The sequence below is a fragment of the Habropoda laboriosa genome, unplaced genomic scaffold (genome assembly GCF_001263275.1).
Source record: "Habropoda laboriosa isolate 0110345459 unplaced genomic scaffold, ASM126327v1 scaffold204, whole genome shotgun sequence".
Classification (NCBI taxonomy): domain Eukaryota; kingdom Metazoa; phylum Arthropoda; class Insecta; order Hymenoptera; family Apidae; genus Habropoda; species Habropoda laboriosa.
Genome location: NW_017100385.1, coordinates 837,215 through 856,689, shown reverse-complemented (window position 1 = coordinate 856,689; position 19,475 = coordinate 837,215). Strand labels below are relative to the sequence as shown.

General features: G+C 35.1%; 1 protein-coding gene across 1 annotated transcript; it reads right to left on the bottom strand.

Annotated features, from left to right (window-relative positions):
* Positions 1–1,652: 1,652 nt before the first annotated feature.
* Positions 1,653–10,162, bottom strand: LOC108575050 (lipase member H). The gene is made up of 7 exons (XM_017937753.1): positions 10,105–10,162; positions 8,146–8,257; positions 6,112–6,260; positions 4,629–4,883; positions 3,447–3,638; positions 2,577–2,745; positions 1,653–1,767 (listed from the first exon to the last, which is right to left on the bottom strand). The coding sequence occupies exons 1-7, from the start codon at positions 10,160–10,162 to the stop codon at positions 1,653–1,655; spliced, it is 1,050 nt and encodes a 349-aa protein (XP_017793242.1).
* Positions 10,163–19,475: the final 9,313 nt, after the last annotated feature.

Sequence of the window (19,475 nt, the reverse complement as noted above, 5' to 3'; positions counted from 1 at the left end):
CGACGATCTAAACTTCGAGGTCCAGTTTGATTGCTTCACACACCTTGTAAATGAACCACGCTGTACAATTGCATTTACAAAAATACATCACGAATTCCTCACACGTGTGGACGTTACCGTCGCGAAAGGGTCCAAATAAAAGAGAAATCCAGTATAAAAAAAAAGTACACAACGGAGTTCACAAAACCTATCAACAACGACGAAAGACACACCGATACAGAAAACAAATCGCTATATATTGTTACGAAAGAAAAGAAAAAAAAACAAAAAAAAAAACAGAACGAAAAGAAACAAGAAAACGCGGCAAATATGAAACGTACAGCTCGTTCCAGTTGTTGAAGCATCGTTCTGGCTCCCGGAAGAAAAATACTCCGTGCTAGAAATTGATTTCCTTTGTCATTTTCATCATCGAATAAACCGCAGCTGTCCATTTTTTATCGTAGATCCTACGTTGTCCACTGCAATGGCGTAGAACAAATTTACTCTTAACTATATGATCTATACTCTCTCTCTCTGTCTCTCTTTCACTCTTACTCATTTTCTCTCTCTCTCTCTCTCTTTCTCTCTCTCTTCGTACGCGCATACAAGAAAATTTGAAGTTCGTTAGAATGATTTTAAATAACGACGATAAATCGTGATCGATGTTTTTTTTATTGTAATCGAACTCGAGCACCGTTCTCGTTAAGAAAGAAACAGAGAGTGAGTGAGGACGAGAGACAGACAGACAGAGAGAGAGAGAGAGAGAGAGAGAAATGTGAAGCAGAAGGAACGCGTACCCTGTACATCGTGTTCGAGCCAACCTGGATAATAACGAAATCCTGAATGCCTCCAAGCTTGAAACGTGGATATATTAACAACTTGTAATCATTCCATTGCATATTATATACAATTAAGATTTAGCGCGACAGTGTACTGTAAATCCATAGAAGTTATTATATCGTAATTATTATGTAATAAATATTGTTGTTAACATAAAATACTGCGTAGTTGATTTTCTTATTTTCTTATCAATTATAGTTTATATTATATATTATATTTTTGTGAGAAAATTATGGTAGTTTCAATTTAGTCGACTTTTACACATTTTTATAAAATTAAACAAATTTTAATTACGCAACTTAGTACCTACTGGTATTTTCTTCTAATTTCATTATTTATTTGCGAAAAGAGATTACACATGTTCTCCCATAAATTTCGAGTAGAATGATTTCAGGAATTAACAATCTTCAATTCCGAGGCTTCTTTTTCCCCCTTATTAACTATAATGAACATTTACATTTGTTCCACTTGGAGAACAGTAAACCATGACGGCTAAAGTAGAATCACGATTGATAATAAGGATCGAGTATTGCGTCGTCACGAAACAACGAACGACTCCATGGAATCGAACAACGATGGGAAATGGTGAAAGTTGTTCGATCGCCATAATTATAGTACACGATGTAATAAATGCATTAATCAGTGGACGAGCAATGGGACATGGCGGTTCCACGGTAGGTTGCGTAGCAAAATAGTTTATTACGTAAAAACTAATTAAAAAATGTACAAAGAAACAACAGGGTCAAACATAACACAACGTACAATGTACACGACTAACAATCACGTAAACTATAATTATTCTATAATTATGTTGATCAATTGCTTCAGTAAGCTCAATACTGGCGGGAGGACGATCGTTTCCGACTTGTCGTTCGCTGGTTTTTTGCGAGAAGGCCGCGGGCGTATGGTTTGTGTGCGTTTGTTGAGAGATAGTAAATTCCTCGTGCTCTGAAAAATCATTAAATCGATCGTAATTTCTCCTTTATTGGCGTTCTTCGAATTATAGCGTTGTCGCGTTAGCTGTCCGTGGTCGGGACCATATTTGGTCACCTATCGAGGGACGGGCTATAGTCTGAACCAAGACATAGGGTGATCGAAAAAAATTATATTTTGAACTTGGAATATTATTATAGTATGCAATTTTTTAGAAGCAAATATAACAATGTGATTCAATAAAATAAGTAAAGAACGATTAAATTCTCACCAGAAAAAGATACGAATTCTGGCCAGTTATAGTCTGAACCAAGATATGAAGTGGTCGAAAAAATTATATTTTTAACTTTGAATATTATTATAGTATGCAATTTTTTAGGAGCAAATATAACAACGTGATTCAATAAAATAAGTAAAGAATGATTAAATTGTTATCAGGGAAAGATACGAATTCTGGCCGGCTATAGTCTGAACCAAGATATGAAGTGGTCGAAAAAATTATATTTTTAACTTTGAATATTATTATAGTATGCAATTTTTTAGGAGCAAATATAACAACGTGATTCAATAAAATAAGTAAAGAATGATTAAATTGTTATCAGGGAAAGATACGAATTCTGGCCGGCTATAGTCTGAACCAAGATATGAAGTGGTCGAAAAAATTATATTTTTAACTTTGAATATTATTATAGTATGCAATTTTTTAGGAGCAAATATAACAACGTGATTCAATAAAATAAGTAAATAATGATTAAATTGCCACGAAAAAAGAGGAGGAATTATTTGTTTAAATAAACAATTAAAAAGGTAGATAATTTTCTTACGTATGAGGGGCGTCTTCTCCCATGAGTATATACTCTTCGAGTTTCGGATTGCACCAACCGATCAGGTAAGAAAAGAGGTTTCCGCACGGCGCTGCCCAGAATCCTATTTTCGTCGTGATTGACTCTATGTAATAGGGCGTCACTTTTGTGTGATCGCACGACAGCGTCTCTGCGGACGAAACATTTCACTGATTTCATTCACAATCGACCATCCGTTCTGTAGAGTGTTTTTTTTTTTTTTCTAATCATGAGATAATGCTATACTTCTCAGTCACGTGTTTTGCAGAATTTCGAAACTTCGCCATCTTTCTTCTCTAGTAATATCGAAAATTTGACGAATTTCAATTTAAGTTAGAATATTCAATTTTAATAAATTTCAATCGCAACACGTTTCCAAGGCGTCGTATCGAATAAGCTACCCAATTCACTACGATAAAACATGGGAGAAACGAAATACTTTCATACAACGTTTTGAACTCGGCATTTTTCATTTGTGCTACTTTGAATAATAAACAATTTTGATACAGTAACGTTTCAACTTTCGACACTCTCCACCGTGTCGACAAACGTCAGCAAAATCTCTCCGATCACGCTAAAATTAATCTGCATAGTACACATCTGTTACGTAAAAATGAATCGAACTATCTCCTGTCAAGAAGGCCCACGCCATCGTAATTTACGTCTCATTTCATTCGGACAAGCTCGTTTCTCCATTATTTACTTTCTTCGCAACCACGCGTCTGCTAAGCGTTTCTTGAAGACCAATTAATCAATCCAGTGACGTAGAACACGTAACGTGACATATGAAATCTCGAACGGTATTCAGGTTTCTCTCGAGATCCGGAAAAGAATCCGGAAGGTCCTACTTACGGAGCAAGGAAGTTGTCGCGCATCCGGGCTGGCTGGAGCCTCCGTTCACGTAGAAGTCCGCGTGTCCAGTTGGTCCCCATTGGCCCAAAATCCCCGCCCCTGTGTGGATCACGTCGACGAAGTGTGCATCCGACTCGTCTAAATCCATCGACCGGTTTCCGTTCATGTAGAAAAATATAGTAGGATCGAGTCCTGGCCACCACGAACATGGAAATTCAGAAAAGGAGGTTAAACGGGGATTTTTATGGAAAGGGAGTTCGAGTTCGCCGCGTGATTGAGTGAGCGAACGGAGGAAACTTTGTGGAAAGAGATTGGCTGAACCACTAGTCGAATATATTATTACAATCAATTTAGGGATTTAAATGCTGAAGTACGAATATTGACAATTTAGAATAAATTATGGTGGTGAAAATATTGAAATTTATCTAACTGCGACCAATTTGGGAATTTAAGTAGATACTAAATTACAAACATTCATAATTTAGAATAAATTGTGGTGGTAAAAATATTGACCGATAAAAAATTTATCCAATAATCCAATATATTACTGCGACCAATTTGGGAATTTACATAGATACTAAATTACCAATATTTATAGTTTAGAATAAATTATGATGGTAAAAATATTGATCGATAAAAAATTTATCCAATAATCCAATATATCACTGCTATCAATTTGCTATAAATATAGATAATTTACAAATTAAATTATTTGTTACTTAAATTGCAAAAAAATTAAACTAAATTAAACAATGTTTATACAAATTGTTCCCTTCGTATTTCGTATTATCGTTATAATTTTTCAACAAAGCCTCAAATAACCTTTTCTTCTTACTTATACTCATAGAACATACCGACAAAGTTTGGTCGAAAACAACTGGGACACTCTATACACGCATACTTTAAAATTGCATAGAAATAAGAATGGATTAAAGAAACGAACTTATTGTCAGTCAATCTCACAATTCAGCGCCACCTATAATCACGATTAATTTCCGCAATGACGACATGATACGCTAAAAGTTGCTACATACTTCAGTTCCACCGTGTATCAGCAAATCGTATCATTAACGTGGTCAAGAAAAATGAAACGAGAGAAAAGAACAGAAATTGTAAGGATGAGATAACGTGATTATTAACGAAGAAGGCGTACGATTAAAACGGTGAAATTGCACACATTACCTGTAATCCTTCCAAGCTTGTCATCGGGCAAATAATTCGCAATCAGGCCAGCTATATGCGCGCCAACGCTGTACCCGAGCACGTGTATATTCTCCACCCTCGTTCCCCGAGGATGATCCCTCAAGTACCTTACCAACTGAGCAATACATCGTGAACAGAAATCTGGACCCCATTGTATTTGCGACAGACAGGGCTCGCGTACCAACGTACCGTAATCGACGATTATAATATTGTAATTGCCTCGCGTGAAATACGCTGAAATCGAAAGTTTCATACATCGAGACCGTCGTGTGCGAATGCCTGAGTGTATAAACGAATAACTTTTCCACGAATCTTAAGCTCCCTCTCGCACTGTGAATCATCTCTAACAGAAGACGATCGACGAGACGTTTGAATGAGCTAAAAATTTATCATCCACTTGGTATTCTTTTTTTCTTTTTTCTTTTGGATTAACCCCTTGCCGTATGATAACCAGTCAGACTTGTGCCACGGATTTTGGTCAAGATCTGATAAAAACAGTTACATCGGTAAGAAAAATTAATTTTATCTCCAATTTTCGGTTTAATTTGTAACACTAAAGATTGTCAAATTTAGTTAATCTATAATACATCAGCTTTTCTTACTTGATACAATAAGTAAAACAGTAAATAGCTGACGCTTAGACGCGTAGTCAGGAAAAGAAATCATACGTCAAGGGGTTAAAAAAAATCCAAGTATATAATTTGATAATTTGCAAGATAAATTATCTTTGGTTAGAATTAATGTAATTTTAATGATTTTCATTTTTTCACTTTTATTTCACGGATTTCTGTGGTTATTAGTATTTAACACGTGTTTAAAGTATTTAGTAGTCGGTTGGAAATGAAAGTATTTAAATATTTAATAGCTGGTTGGAAATGAAATGGTTACCCAAGGCCATTGAGATGTAACTTCTATCGTACTATTCGTGTCCAGTATGATTCTAGTAATTTTCGAGAGATTCTAAAAAGCGACGTTAACTTCTTATTGTAAGATTAAGTGGAAATTTATATAAATAACAAACATTTTACATTGGTGAAGTAAAGTGAATGCGATAATGATATTAAAATGTTTCTTTTATTATTACGGAAAAATTAGACACCATAATAGCGATCTTTAACATATTTTTAACATATTATTCCACATGTTGAGCTAAATGTTATAAATTATTCTAGAGATGTAGAAATGCGTCATGAACTTTCACGCAGCTTCGTCAGAAAAACTGATCAATGTTTGCTTCAAAACAGGTTTCAATAAATTATTCAAATAAATAATATAAGTTAAGAAGTGATTAAACTAGACGATAGAAAAATTGAATTCTTTCTTTTTCGTAATAAAAATTTCTTCTAAATAAGTAAATCGATCGTAAGAGATAATTCTTCGCTGTATTTAATGAAAATGTTTCGGAAAGATTGATTTTATAGAATCGAACTCTGTCAAAAATAGTATTCCATGAAAAGATTACCTTTTCGAAGATCTGGACTAGGTATTAAATTCCTTCCTCCGCCGAAACCGTGGATAATGATCTTCGTCGGATTCGACCTGTTAAATCTGGAATAATGAAGTGACTCGAACCTTCGAACGTCTATTCGTAAAGGTTTCTTTGGTGTGTCTCTGCGAAATAATCGAATAAAAGTGTTACGGCTACAAGAAAGTTACATTCTCTTTTTAAACGGTCTTTCTAATAAAACAAGAAGTGCATTTGAAATTAGCATAAACAAGAAAAGATCAGACTCTAAAAGTACAAACTGAAAAGGAGAAAAAATACCTTGTATAGATTCTAAATAGATTTGCAAACTAAATTAAACGTACGTTTATTAATGTTACGAAATAAGCGTCGATAACCTTAAAATCTCGATAAAAAGAATTTCCAATTTTGGAACTACGTATTTCTTTTCTTTTCTGGTTATGTTTTCATATTTTTATAACAGCAGTAGTTTCTAATTAATTTCTAAACACATTAGTTAATACTGTACCGGTAAAAACGAAATGTAATAAAAGTATCATGCTACTTAGTATTCACACTGAAAGGTCATAATGCTATGCGGATATTATAAAAAGCGTATGAAATAAAACGAAACTGATGGAATAATCGAAAGAGAAAACGAAAAAGCAGGTGAACGACTTTAACGAAAATAAAAATGTTACGAACGCACGGTATGCTATTCACTTCTCGTCATTAGCGACATTTCACAGAAAGAGAAAGAGAAAGAGAGAGAGACAGAGAGAGAGAGAGAGAGAGAGAGAGAGAGAGAGAGAGAGAAACACGCCATACATGCGCACGCGCATAAGAGAAAAAGAGAAGACACGCATGCGCGAGAGAAAGAAAGAGAGACCGCGCATGTGCGAGAGAAAGAAAGAAGGACTGCGCATGTGCAAGAGAAAGAAAGAAGGACTGCGCATGTGCAAGAGAAAGAAAGAGGGACCGCGTATGCGGGAGAGAAAGAAAGAGAAAAAAGAACCGCGCTTGCGCGAGAGAGAAAATTCCCGCGTGCGCGAGGAGAGAGAGAGAGAGATATACAGAGAGAACTAGCGTGATAAAAGAGGAAAATGCAAGCGGGTAAAAGTATCCGAGAAAAGCAGCTATAGCTATCGGAGAAAGGTGAAGCTTGAAAGGAGGCCACTTTCAGCACGAGACGAAATGATCGTGATCTTGAAATCGAGAGTCTTACGTCGAGGTTCTTCCTTACGGTTTTACGATCTTGCTCGAAGGTGAAGGAAAGTAAGGTGAGGAACCGTGAACGAAGTGGTGTTCGATTGACGTAAAAGTAAATGGTTAAATTTCACCGAAAGTCAAAAGTCGAAACGTTATTTTTTTTCTTTATTTTTTTCATCAGTGCTGCCATCTTGCCGTGACAAGAGATCGAATTCCGATACGGAGGCGGGAAATGTGAGATGGAATAAGAGCGGCGATGATAGAAAGTTATTATTTCTTGATCTTGAATTTCCTGAAACGCTCAGCTGGATGTTTTTTGTCCGCAATTATTAAAATGATAATCAGACGGAATGCTTCGAGGAAAATACTTCGATAGATTGCTGTATAAATATGAATACATGTTTTTTCTTGCTTTTTTAATATTTAGTAGAGTAATTTATATGTTTGTACTACAAAATCTTTATTGCTAAAATCTACAAAAATTTTGTGCATTTATTCGAAACATTTTTCATACACAGTACTATATACTCGTAAGTTTAATTGCGCAATGCAAAAGAGCGATGTAATTCAATTCATTCCAATTCATTTCAGTCAAGACGATGAAATTCACATTTTGTTGCTATAGTTATTTTCAGTTTCACCACATTTGAACGGATCGCAATTAAACTTACTATCGTACCGTTAGTACACAGAAACGAAGAATTCGCTATAACTACGTAAGGGGTTAAAGTTCACTGTAAGTATATAAGCATTAATATCACTGAAAACACGTAAAATACCTAATCTAACCACACCTAACCTAAAAATATTTTATACACTTCCAATGAAGCGAAAATAGCTTACCTTGTGTATAAATAAAATTGTATCTGAGGATGTGGACATTCGTATGGAGGTTTCGCGCAGGACGTGCTGTTGAACAGATCCTTAAACGTTTGGGGCTCCGCACTCACATCATCTACGAACGAATGCAGCGCACGTTATCGATCTACATATCGATTACCCTCAACACGCTCCACGTGAATCACTCATAATCCACGAAAATTACTTTCATTAAACGAAGAAACTAAAAATCACTAACCTAACCTCGACGTTACCTCGACAAAAATTCTAAAATTCGTTTAACTCACTTCGAAATACAGTCAGACCAGAAAAGAACTGAGAACTGAAATGAAGTTTAACCTGACACTTTTTCCAATAAAAAAGGATATCAAATTCATTTCTCCTATAACAAACATCACTATGTCTTAATACGACTTCTGAAACGAATACAACGATAAAATTAAGCTCAGAGAAATTTTCACTCGTGGATAAACGATTTGCGAAGAAAGAAGAAAAATGAACGAACTTGTTCCGATCGATACAAAGATTAACTCCCCGCTCAAACGATCTCGGTTTCACGGGAATTATTTTTGCACGCCTAGTTGACCGCTCGGCGTCTAAGATCAACTATAATAGACATTCCGAGTGTTTTGCATCGAAAACTGTTGAATCGTTGCGAGAAACTGAGAAAACAGGTGAAGGTCGCGTTATTCCATTGCATTTAATTTTTTATCACTCGTCTCCTGCTGATCGTACTGTTGCGTCGACGACACGAACATCTATCTTACAGAAGATCGATTAAACGCAACCGTGAGTTTGTAAGAATCTAATTAATACGGAAGATTACTAGAGCGTCGACATAGTTCAGGGTTTTTCTTTGAAGGCTACCTCCGATTAATACTACTTACTGATACGCGTTTGCATTATAAATTATCGAGTGTTACAATTTTTTTTTCATTTTCCTAAGTTGCATGCGTCTTGTGAGAAAAGAAGCCACAGATCTATCATTACTATGTTTCACTGGGCGGTGAATTAATGAATTTGTGCCATGAATTTCTAAAAATTACTTCTTTGTCATCGAACAGAACGTAACTTAACAATGTTCAATTACTTTGCTGTACAATAACAGCGAAAATTCTCATCGTACTTTTTTTTGGAGAATGTGCATTTATTTTTTATTACATTTATAATTAGGTGTCATAAGAATATTAATGCTATACTCGGTAATATTATCACGTGCAAATTTAAATAAGAAAAGAAAGAGTGCCTTTTAGTGTCGTCGATTTATGTACAAGAGATGGAAATTTCTGCACAGACCTATAAATAAGTACACTTCACATTACTGTTACTTCCATTATCGCTAACCTCGACATTTTAATTCACCAAAAAACTGAAAGATGAAATACTGTCATTTGACAGCATCTTTTGCTCGTGAAACCAATTTGATTTACAAACGATGGAAACTTTTGCACAGACCTAATGCACCTACCTATAAATAAGTACACTTCACATTACTGTTACTTCCATTATTGCTAACTTGGACATTTTAATTCACCCAAAAAACTGAAACATGAGATACTGTCATTTAACAGCACCTTTCGCTCCTAAAACGAATCATCCCTGATCTAACACAAAATCTACCCAAAAATCGTCACTACACAGGACAATATAATCCTCAAGCAAGAACAAGCACGGAACCATCGTCAAACACCGTCGACTCTTCTTCAAACCGAACTTAACCAAATTTCACTCGCAGACACACGGTACAAATATCACGTACCAACGAACGGTAACAATTAATTAACAACTGAACGAAACAATTTCTGTCGTACGACGAACAAGTCGAAGTGTTTGACCAAACACCAACGATCAACCTTGGAAAAGAGCTCGAGAGGCAGATCCTCGGGGAAATTTCTCGTTGTTTACCGTCGACGGTGAGAAAGAGAGAAACCGGTGTCCGATAATCGAGGGTAAACTACTTACGATACAGCAATACAGCGAGGAGGACGAGAACGAGGTATCTCACGACACTGACCGCCATCTCCCGCACTCCCGTGGTTTGTGACATAACATTCAGACACGCGGTGGTGAAAAATGAGTAAAAGTGCTTCCCGCCGCTTCTCCCAAACGATTGCAACATGTAAAGTCCACTATAGGGAGATCCAAGAGGAACCCAGAGGGGGACTTTAGAAAGTTACACGTTGCTCTAGACACGCGTGCCAGGACTTCTCTCTGGTTTTCTGGGTGCACGCGCGCGCGCGCGCATGGTGCATCACGATGTTCGAGTTCATGTTGCGTTGGAGTAATAGGTGGAATTGGTATATACGTTGACAGTCAGAATATCCGGCGAAAGAGTGGTGCATCTTCAGCCGATGTTCGAGGCGAGCGTCGACTTCCGGGAAAGTGTCGCGTGCCGTTAGAATCGCCTCGTTCATTTGTTGGTTATCCACGGTAGCACGCTCGGGATTTAATCTTGGAGGGAGATGAGTTGAACGCGTAAGAACACATTTTTATGGAAAATCCTCTTTACGTGACGGTTAATTCGTAAGTAGTACGGAAATACTGGGTACAGAAAGAACACATTTTTATGGAAAATCCTCTTTACGTGACGGTTAATTCGTAAGTAGTACGGAAATATAATAGAAGATACGATAGAAAAAAAAAGAATTTGGTTATCTACGGTGGCACACTCGGGATTTAATCTTGGAGGGAGATGAAAATCTTTACGTGACGGTTCATTTTTAAGTAGTACAGAAATACTGGGTACAGAAATGGGAGGGCGTTTGCACCATTAGTGCAGTAGAGTCCATCCAGTTCTTCTTTGACTTCTTGGTAGTTCAGCTTCGACATGCACATGCACACACATATATAACCAACCACCAAACCCTCGAAAAATTCACTCACAATTCGCTGATTAAGCAGCTGAGCTCTGCAACGTAGATTTGACTGCATTTTCTCCTTTCTTTCACTCAGATCGTCATCCTTCCTTCCTTCCTTCCACTCAGATTGTCATCCTTCCTTCCTTCCTCTCAGATCGTCATCCTTCCATCAATTATTTCAGTTCCAGTTGATTTTGCAAGACTCACAAACTCACAAAGTGTGAGTCACTGTGGAATGGACGACGCGAAAAGTACTTCGAAACGCGGTTTATTTCAGTTTTATTCAGTGAGGGGAAACCGCGAGTTTATATTACTTTCAATATTATTATTGAACTAAACTTTCGTAGAACGCGAGTGAAAAATTGAAAGAATCAAACGAAAAAACGCGTAATTGATTCTAATGTATACAAGTGTTACAAGAAGGCTGAGTGTGTACAGGGTGGACATAGGCTAGCTAGTAGCCCCCGACCACTCTATGAACTTTAACGTCTATACTCGAAAGTGTATCGTCAACACTAACACGTTACCCAGATTATCCAAAAATTGAAGAAGTTACTTTTAAAATTGAACATTCTACGGTGTTTCGAGAGATTTGATAATCATAGTCGAACCTTAAACGAACGTTCAAACGAAGAAAATTTTCCAAAAATCATTTCGTACGTTATTAATCGATAAAACAAAAATTCATTGTTGAAAAATAAATATTTCCTGAAAATCTTCATCTTCCATACAAGATTCAAGATTTTCCCTAATTAAGAGTAATTTCAAAAGATTATCTGTATAAGCTATTATTTCAATACGCGATGCACTGACTCTAGTATTTACTAAAATTCAAAAATTCTCGTATAAATTCCGAAAATAGATTATTAATTACGGTAAACTACTGAGACGGTTTAATTAAGGGTGGGCATGGTGCTGCTTTAGTTTGAAATGATTTATAAACACATAATTAACAGAGGAAAAACCGTGAAACGGCAAAACGTCTACATTCTAATTGTTATAACATGTAAACAGAACTTTAAATTTAGTGTAAACAGAAAAAATATATAATACAATTTATTTCACGGTATTGCAACAAATAAACGTTGAATCAATATTTAATTCGTATAAAAACAATTATTTAACGTAATAATTTTACCTTCACTATGGCTATTTTAAATTTACGACCAAGGGTCAACCTGATTTCTAATCCTTACGAACTTTAAATTCAGTCTAAACTGAGAAAATATATAATACAATTTATTTCACGGTATTGCAACAAATAAACGTTGAATCAATATTTAATTCGTATAAAAACAATTATTTAACGTAATAATTTTACCTTCACTATGGCTATTTTTAATCTACGACCACAGGTCAACCTGATTTCTAATCCTTACGAACTTTAAATTCAGTCTAAACTGAGAAAATATATAATACAATTTATTTCATGGTATTGCAACAAACAAACGTTGAATAGATTCTTAATTCGTATAGAAACATTTATTTAAAATAATAATTTCACCTTCACTATGGGTATTTTAAATTTACGACCAAGGGTCAACCTGATTTTTAATCCTCCGAACTTGATTTCACAACGAGAAAGTAATAAGATCGTTGAAACGTACTTATTTGTCAAAGAAACTTGCAAAAATGTATAAATAATAATATGTAATGTTTTAACAAATTTTTGGAAGTATAAATTAATAATAAAATTGTGAAAATTAATAAATTATACGTTATTATAACATTAATAGAATTATGACTAAACCGAAGTTCGAAGTCGAGTATTTAAAGTCTGATATTACGTGCCTAACGAGTGCCGGTAATTGTTAAAATTTGTTTAATAATTAGTAATAGAAATTCTAATTGATTCTAATGTATACAAGTGTTACAAGAAGGCTGAGTGTGTACAGGGTGGACATAGACTAGCTAGTAGCCCCCGACCACTCTATTCACATCTCAGAACCTTCAGGTCAAAATATGCCGCGAAGTGTCTATGGCCCAGTATAAAGGGTGAATAAATTCGCGGGACATCGGCGGGTCCTTATATACCTGCGGTACCCCCACCTCAAAATCATTAGCAAAGTCATTAGCGAAGTCGTTAGTAAAGTCGTTAATAAGGTCAGGCGGGAAATTTTTGCGGGAGATTTCCGTTATCATAACACGGTGTAATTTATCAATTTTCACAATTTTGTTATAAATTTGTACTTCGAACAATTTGTTATAACACTACGTATTACCATTTATACGTTTTTGCAATATTCTTCAAGAAATAACTACGTTTCAATGATCCTATCACTCTCCTGTGGTGAAACTAAGTTCGTAACGGTTAAAATTCAGGTTGACCTATGGTCATTCATTGAAAATAGCCATAGTGAAGGTAGAATTATTGTTTTAAACAACTTTTTACACGAATCAAAAGTTTATTCAACGTTCGTTCATTTGTAATACCATATACTCTAGTTTCTTATAAATCTTATTATAAGACTTGTAATAAATAAAAGTTGTTATGAAATTAGGAATTTCTTTTATTTTAATCAAATAAAATAATATTCCTAATTATTATAGAATTGTGAATAATCTGTCTTATGTGAAATGTTCTTGTAAGAATAATCCTTTAACTAATTCTGAATCTTCTATTTACACGTTATAACAATTACAGTGTATACGCTTTGCTGTTTCACGGTATTTTCTCTGTGAATTCTGTATTACAAATTATTTCAAACTGAAAGCAACGTTCAACCTAATTTACTCAAATTTACATTCAGTTCTGCCTGAATTTTCGAAATTCAACAGAACACGGGTAAACTTCCGTTCCATTTAAACAATATCCTCTACCAAACAGGACAAAGTAATTGTGCAAAAATGAATTTAGGTGAGCGAAGGATAGTAAGTTTGTCGTGACAAATATAAACAATACATTCATCTCATTTTATTAATAGAAATAGAGAGATACAGTATATTTCGTACGTAATATATTGTATTACGTGTGCAGAACTTTGATATTTTTTATTACAGCGTAAGGAGAAATCTTGGAATTTTTCGCTTTTAACAATAGTTGATACAAATTAAATTTGCAGTTTAAAATTGAGCTTCTCGAAGAAGCACGTTCAAATCAGAAAATGGGAATAAACACAATTGGAGAGAAAAATAAGAAGAATCGTTCAATTTACTATTTACTATCAATTGAAATTTCTGTTTCAACGAAACCTACATAAACACCGTAACCACAAAATTCCTGTAACCCTGTTCACAGCGATTATCCTACTTGTCTGAAAGAAAATGATGAGTATTTGAAAAGATTGGCTTACGATTTATTGTCAATAATCAGTATTTCTTGTCTTCTTTTTTTCTTTTAATTACATAATACACTCAAAATTACAGTATACATACATATTTTACATAATTATTATCGTAATAATTATTAACAAACCAGACCTTACCGGTATGCGTAACAATGACTCGTTTTTTGTTTTGCTTTTTTTTGTCCTTTTCACTCTATAACTTGCAGCTACTAGTGTATATTTAATAGAACAGGCTCGCTAGTGTTTTTGTTTATTTTTTTGTTGCTTTTGTTACTTCTTAAACAGTCAAAATAGAATTTTTTTTTTTTCTTGTTGCTTAAATCGACCATCGCGAGCTTATCGGGATAATTTACCGTTGGCCATCTTCGTTATTCATGAGACACTACTGTGAGAAAGAGGTGCGAATTAGCGATTACCTTCGAAAGAGTTTTAACGTCGTAATGGACACAGAGGAGTGAGTGTTTTAACGCAAGCAAATCGATCCCACTCGCGCGATTCCATCTCGATGATCGGACCGTGCCCATGATTACGAACCTTCCACGGCCCAAATCCTCACGCCATGATGATGGTACAAGTGAAATTCTACGTATCTTCCAACTTCAACATATTCAAACTGATATTACCGGTGTCGACGTTGCAACGCATTATTAACGAGAAAACTCGCGTTCGAAAATTCAAACTTGGCGCCATTTAAACGCGTCGTTGACAAATGTTTCCAAGAATTCTCAAATACCTTTAAGGATATCTGTGAATTTCTTTTTTAATTCTTACAGAAGATCCTTAATTTTCGGCAATTTTCAACGTGGAAATTCGAAACTGATCGAACATTACAAAGAAGACAGTCCTGCAAATTTTTGTTAAGTAATTAAGCACTCGATTTTTTATTTACCTACTCGTTTTTCTTTTAATGCTTCGATAACAGTGCAATCATCAAAATGTAAGTGTTCGTTCTCGTTGATAATACATTAATCGTCGACGGTTGTGTGAATCGTGTTTGATCGAATTTGTGTGAATAGATCGTGTAACATTTAAAATCTCGTGTACTTTGATGCATAGCACGGAAGAGCAGATTCTTTTCACTCACGCGTAACACTATAGCTGCCAAATGTCCTTAACAGGTAAAATACATTTCCAATGCCCTTATGAAATAGGTACTGTCTGTCAAACGATAAGTCCGATCAGTGTTTAATATTGTCAGTATTTATGCTGCAGGATCGATCGAAATTTTTTATTATATATATATATATATATATATATATGTAGGTATGTATATGTACACACATACGCGCATACACGCACACGCACCCACACCTGTTACGAGTTCAGAATTACGAATTTAGACATGCAGCTGAACTGTCGTAGAAATTGCGAATTTTTCGTGAATCTTTTGCCAATTTTCTATCTTCACGCGAAAGAGGTGATAATCTTAATTCACACGTCCTTTCGATTTCACACGGACATTACTTGTGTAAACGTTTATTCAAATTTTACGAAGTAATAATTTCAATATAAAATTCGCCGTTAATTCAATAAATTCGACAAATTACCACTTTGTAAACAGTAATTTAATCGTTCGAATCATTTACTCGATTGTAATTCATTCGAGTATCGATGAATAATTGATTTCTACGTTCATAGATAATTTTCTACGAAGGGCATTAGTTTATTAATTCATAGACAACAATTTCAAGTACGAAAATTTCCTTCGTGACAATTTTCCTTTATTTCTCCAGTTTCTTTTTTTTTGTTTTTCTCATTCTTCGCTCGGTAATCGTTTCGTTCGTTTTAACAGTATATAATAGATGAACGCGACGCAAATGTACTCGACGAGAAAATTGTCTCCTTCGATAAAACGACGAATGTGACGGTCGCGCAAAGGAGACGTTCTCTAATTTCTATAGGTAGAACGGGTTCATTTCGCAGCATTGTTTCGGCAAGGGAACACAAGAAATTACATTTTAATGCATCCGCCGTTACACGAAGAACGCGACATATGCGATCTGTAGAGTAGTAAATTTATTTCGCGTGACATAAAATAGTCTCCCCGACCGATCCACGCGTGCACACGCCGCGGACATATATAATAATTTGAACATTTCACAAAGAGAACGTATAATAATAACGAGTAATTGGTAAGCCTACATTTCGTAAGTAACGACAAGCCACGAGAAGCTTATTAGCACGATAAGACTTAAGCTATTCTTCGTGAAACACTCGTGCTCCGGTGAGAAACAGAGATTCGAAAAAAAATTTGTAAAACTTCAACGCTTTCGTATTTCAATAACGAATATTAATAAAGAAGAACTGCAAGTGAAAGTGTTGATTTTAAAAAGTTTGAAAATTAACACTAAACGTAACAACTTCAACGACAAATTCATTTCATAAAATATTCTCAAATTGGAAATGTACAATAAGAAATATTGTAATGTAATATTTTGAAGTAGCATCGTTCGTTCATAGTAATCGAAAGCACGTGAGTATCACGAAAAAAATCGACTTCGCATAAATACTAATATATATCTCTGAAACATTTCTACTTTATTGTCCTTACAAAGTAATACTTTCATTTTATTTGGTGCGAGCGCTCTTCCATTATTGTCGATATAAATAATTGATCTGTCCTTTTACCGCGCAAAACAATATCAATGGAACAACGTAGCTCAGCATTATCTTAATTATGTATGTACCTAAAAAATGTACATATAACGACCAACTACCAGGTTAACACGTATTATATGTATAGAGAACATATAACGTGTTACACGTGGTATGCATATACACACACGAATGTATGTATATTGTATATACGTGAAATATATGTATACGCATTTATATTTCTTTATTCGCTTATGTATTTATATCATTTCAAATGGTTCGTTCGTTTAGAACTGTGTTACGCTTTTTGCTTATTTAAATGACAAGATAGTACTTTCTTTCGCGTTGCTGGATAATGTAAAGTAAGTTAACCCTTTCGCGACTAGCGCCGGTTATATCCGGCATCCACTAAATGCTACACACTTGCTAGCGCCGGTTATATCCGGCATCCACTAAATCAGGCCTGGCCGACTGGCGGCTCGCGAGCCGCACACGACTCCTCTCCCTATTCCTGGACCCCCCACCAAACTCCTGTGGAGTATAGAAGGAGGTTGGGGAGATTAGGAGTGGCTATGCATCCTCGCCTCACGCATGTATGCATGCATATATTCGCAGTTACGCGAGGCAAAGCACGGTAAAGGCAATATGAAATAGTTGATAGTGGGGGAACCGGAACACTGGTAGTGGAAGTCTTGAAGCGACAGCGAGGAAGAAGTTGCCCGAGCCTGCACTAAATGCTTCACACTGGCTAGCGCCGGTTATATCCGCTAAGCGCGTAGTATTTGCTCGCGCCTCAACTCAAAGTGAAGATTTATTTTAAAATACAGAACAAGGCCTCAACAACATTTCCTTTATCCAATACATCCTTAAGTCCTCTGCTGTTCCAACGAAATCCTCTAAGATTTTACACGGACACATTGGGAGCTCGAAAAACGCGAACACTCATGGTGTGCATTAATGGCACGACGACCCGTCCGTTAGTGGCGTACCGATGCCTAGTTCCGCCGTCGCAAAATGAGTACTTACTTACACTTCAAGCGTTTTGCTATACTTCACGCGACATACAGTTGCGCCCGGAGATCAGTAGCGTAGCAAACTCTTCGCGCGCCCTCGATCAATCTCTTGTACACGGTCCTTTAATCGTATTCGGAGAAAATAGTTGTACGATCAAAGAAAGAGATTGAACGTTTGTTATTCATGGAACACCTGATTATTGAGTATTACAATTTTGAAAATTTTTTTTCTTTGTGGTACACGAAGTAATTTCTCATTTCTGCGAGTGGTAAGAGAGAAAATCAGTTACTTGTGAGGTTTTTTGAATAACTTTTTCCTCGTTTTAATTCTCTGTTACCACGTGGAAAAATTTCTTTTGTTACACCCCTGTCGCTTAAAGCTGCGTCTATGCTACACAACATAACACGTTACACAGCGAAGTTATAAAACTTGTTAGACAAAGAGAAAGAAAAATGTTATATAATATTATATTAAGTAACATTTTTCGTGTTGTGTAGCTAGTTATATGTTATTCGTCAAGTGTCCGTAAAGATCAAAGAAAGTTATGAAACATTTGCCATCTATCATTTGACGCCATTATTAATAATGAGATGCGAAATGTTATACAAACTTGTTATAGACTTGTTACTATAATACCAAATGGTGTAATCTTGTAAGAAGTTATAAAAACATGTTGCACAACAAAGTTGTAAAACAATTTGTTTTATAACACTGTTTTGTTATATAGTGTAAACGCAGCTTAATACTCAATTTTTAATTACATAGTTGAAAAATTTCGCTTGAATTATTTTATGTTGGTAACATTATTTTGTATGATCGGTATAAGAGAACAAGCTAGCTTTCTATTGATAACCCATAACATTGTTAGAAACAACGACTTAAGCGTTAAAAAGGTTAAGGAAACATTTTGATATTTGTTAACGAAAAATACAATAGTTAAACAAATATGAGCAATAAAATATTTTACTATAGTAAGTTGCAACTTGATCGTAAAAACACTCAGAGGAATATTAAAAATCAATTGGACCTATACTTATTAAAAGCGTATTATCATTATGGGTTCATAAAAACAAATATTAAATTTAACAGTGCCATGTCTCTCATCGATAGCGAATATATTTATTCAACTTAATCCAGTAACTCAATATACCTCTAGCAACATAATATTCCTTCTTAATAAACTTTTCTATATATTTCTAGCAATATATAGTATTCTTTCTTAATAATTTTTTTCTATATATTTCTAACAATATATAGTATTCTTTCTTAATAAATTTGTCTATATATTTCTAACAATATATAGTATTCTTCTCTAGTAGCTTTCCTTATATATTTCTAACAATGTAATATTTTTTTCTACTAGATATTAATACCTACGAACAGTCGCTGTCTGAAAACCTTCAACATATTCGTTTATCGATGCACAAACATAGGTGAAACATAAATAATCATTCTAACGGATAAACGTGTCACATTTAATTTTCTCCTATTTGTCATTTAATATCGCGTAAACTGTACTTTGGATTACACGTAGGTATATGTAAAGCTAACTGTTATTTAAAGCGATACAGGGTGCACC